The 2,839-nt window shown below is 50.0% G+C and overlaps 1 protein-coding gene across 1 annotated transcript; it reads left to right on the top strand.

Moving 5' to 3' along the window:
* Window positions 1–18: 18 nt before the first annotated feature.
* Window positions 19–898, top strand: NEUTE1DRAFT_149143 (uncharacterized protein; the record flags this gene model as incomplete). The annotated part of the gene is made up of 2 exons (XM_009856589.1): window positions 19–642; window positions 703–898. A coding segment is annotated over one exon (234 nt), but the record flags the coding sequence as incomplete, so codon positions are not given.
* Window positions 899–2,839: the final 1,941 nt, after the last annotated feature.

The following is a 2,839-nucleotide window of genomic DNA, read 5'->3' as shown; positions in this document are numbered from 1 at the left end:
GGCTACGCATTGATTGAGTATCCGACGCTTGAGGAGGCGCGCGCCGCCATCGACGGTGCCCACGAGACGAAGCTCCTCGACCAGACCATTCAGGTGGACTTTGCCTTTGTGCGACCACCCCCAGGCAAGACCGGCGGCGGCGGCGGCCGTGGTGGAGGTGGTGGTGGTGGCGGCGGCGGACGCAACGGTCCTGGCAACCGCAATAGGGGTGGTCGGAGTAGGAGCCGCAGCCCCGTAGGCAGGGACGAGTGATGACGGGATAAAACAACTCGATGCGTCTTTGTCTTGCGCGAAAAATGGGATGGGAGGAAGGAAATGCCCTTTGAAGCCTGGGCATATGGCTGCTAAATTCCCGCTAACTACAACACCAAGGAGTATCCAGCCAGCTGGAGTTTTCCAATGACGGGTGGAATCATACTGGAATAGCAAGGCTTGCTGCAGCGCTATGTTGGTCCTCAACCGAACGGACAATAGCCAAAATGGACGGGAATCGATGAGAACAGAGGATACAAGAACATTGGAGAGAGAGTCGGGTTCAGGTAGAGACAACCTGTAAACCAAGAACTACGCTCAAGTAGCCGATGTGTCGTCAAAAGAGAGCAAAATCAAGGACACGTCGGCGCGTTGCCACGATCTTAACAGGTATGTTTGTAATTTCACCCCTTCTCACATGTAATTGTCACTAATTTAACTTTTTTTCAGGACATCAAATTGGCCTCGTAAAACATTGCTATACGAAAGTATTTACTGTGATGATATCTAGCATTAAGAGAGTCGGGGCTTGCTTAGATGCATGCATCAACTCTTCATTGGGTTTCCACACAATGATGAGTCTGCAACACCAGGCAGCGGCACTCGCGTGAAAGACCGTCTGAGCCGCATAAAGGCCCTCGGTAAGAAACTGTATAGGTTGATGGATTCCTACGTGTGGTCCATGTTTGTCTAAACTCGTCGGTTGTGTCGACACTCCTGGTGATCAACAGACAAACAATGAGCAAAAACTTGTTGACTTTGAGCCTCGCACCAGGGGTCATTGAACAGATATACAAAGGATTGCGTGGACGGCACAGGGGCTTGCGTGACTTACACCGGCCACACCTATCGCCTTGTCCATTGGCACAAGAGTCGCGTGTTGTCCTTCCCATTAAGATCATATCATGGTCATCATTCCTTATCGCTAAGGTGATGAACCCACAATGCCGGGACTTGGTAAGGCTGTGACGAAAGCGCCGAGCAGGAACTCCTGTTGGGCGCGGCAAGACAGGAGACGTCATTCTTCTATGGATAATCAATTTCTTTGCATCTTAAGGAAACAGTCTGCTGATTTTCTTTGAGCGTCTGCTCGTTCCCAGTGGAATATGTACCTGTTGAATAACTTTCGCCTGAGGTCATATTATAGCACCCGGCCCGTATAACCAGATGTGTTTTAATCAACGCTCTAGTTTCCTGAATGGATCACCACAAAGCAGTAACATCAACATCCGCATCACCGGCAGGGATACCCACGCGGACACTATTAGGGCCATCACCGCCCCAGACTCGGGATCCAAGAACACAATCACGATCAGAGCCCAAGTTTAATGCCTCTCGGACCAGATCAACCAGTACCAAGTCTAGCCTCTCACTCCTAGGGTCAGCCATTCGACAGGGCTATCTGGGCTCTCTTGTGCCTCCAACAAATACAGAATTCGATCATATGACTACGATCCAGGCTAAGCGTGGGGCCGAAACGAAAAGGAAGCAGCTCGAGCTCCACCGGAGATGTCTCGAAAAACAGGCCCAACTCCGCTCGAATTTCCTGCAGCCGCCACAGGATCATAACAACCCGTCTGCGCCCTATATCATCTCGCCGCTCCGGAGCATTTTCCATCGCCGACCGCTTTAAGCTCCATGACCGCGGCGCCGGCAGCCTTGAGCTCGACAAGTCGAGAGGAGCTCCGTGCTGTTGCTATCACTTTGTGTCCACTGGCCGAGAGCATCGATGGAGCGGCCGAAACCGGAGGTGCAGCCGGTCATGGGAAAGATCAGTGCTGAGGGGGTGGTGGCCATTGGATTGGATGTCTGGAGGTATGTAGTGGCTGGATGGGAACAGGTACAGCAGTTGGGAGTTGGAAGTTGATGTAGACGATTGCGATATCTTAGTTTGACTAGAGGCGACCACGAGTTTTTATATCATTTCTCCTCCTGAGTTGTCTCATCGAGCTATCCTGTCAGCTAGAGCGCTGTCCGAAACACGAGGCCGCGCAAGGCAACAGAGTTAGGCTCTACAGTTTTCTTGGTTGGTGTTTCATTGGGGATTTTCTCCGTAGAACCGACATTGCCTCCCGAGAACGTCGTCTGCCTTAGGTTCCGATATAGAAGAGAGGATGAAGTACCCTCAGCAAGGTGCAAGTGCTGAAGCCGCTACGGTCAATGATAACGAAACGACGGTGATTGATCGAAAGCTAGCCTTAACGCCGACATGGACTTGTGCCAGTTATCTACACAACTTCGATGCCGCCCCAATCCTCTATTTTCAAAAGGGGTACCCAAAAATTCATAGATCTATTTTTTCAGTCAATATGGTCAAGGGAGGATATTCGGACAAAGGAAAAAAAAGAATACAAATAAAAGATGAGTGGGTTGGAGACATTCTTAATTAAACAAACCGTTCGTTTGTCCAAAGAGAAGTCCTACCATCCCTTGTCCTTATAACTACCACCATTCACCACCCATTCTCACTCCCCTGCCTTGAGCCTGCAAGAAGGGAAATATACACAGGGCATCAGAAACACGACCAGTGACCCTCGAAAACAAGAAAAGAAAAAAAAAGATTGAAATAAAAGTTAGCAAAAATGAT

Source organism: Neurospora tetrasperma (genome assembly GCF_000213175.1).
Source record: "Neurospora tetrasperma FGSC 2508 unplaced genomic scaffold NEUTE1scaffold_68, whole genome shotgun sequence".
Lineage (NCBI taxonomy): Eukaryota > Fungi > Ascomycota > Sordariomycetes > Sordariales > Sordariaceae > Neurospora > Neurospora tetrasperma.
This window is presented reverse-complemented; position numbering and strand designations above follow the sequence as displayed.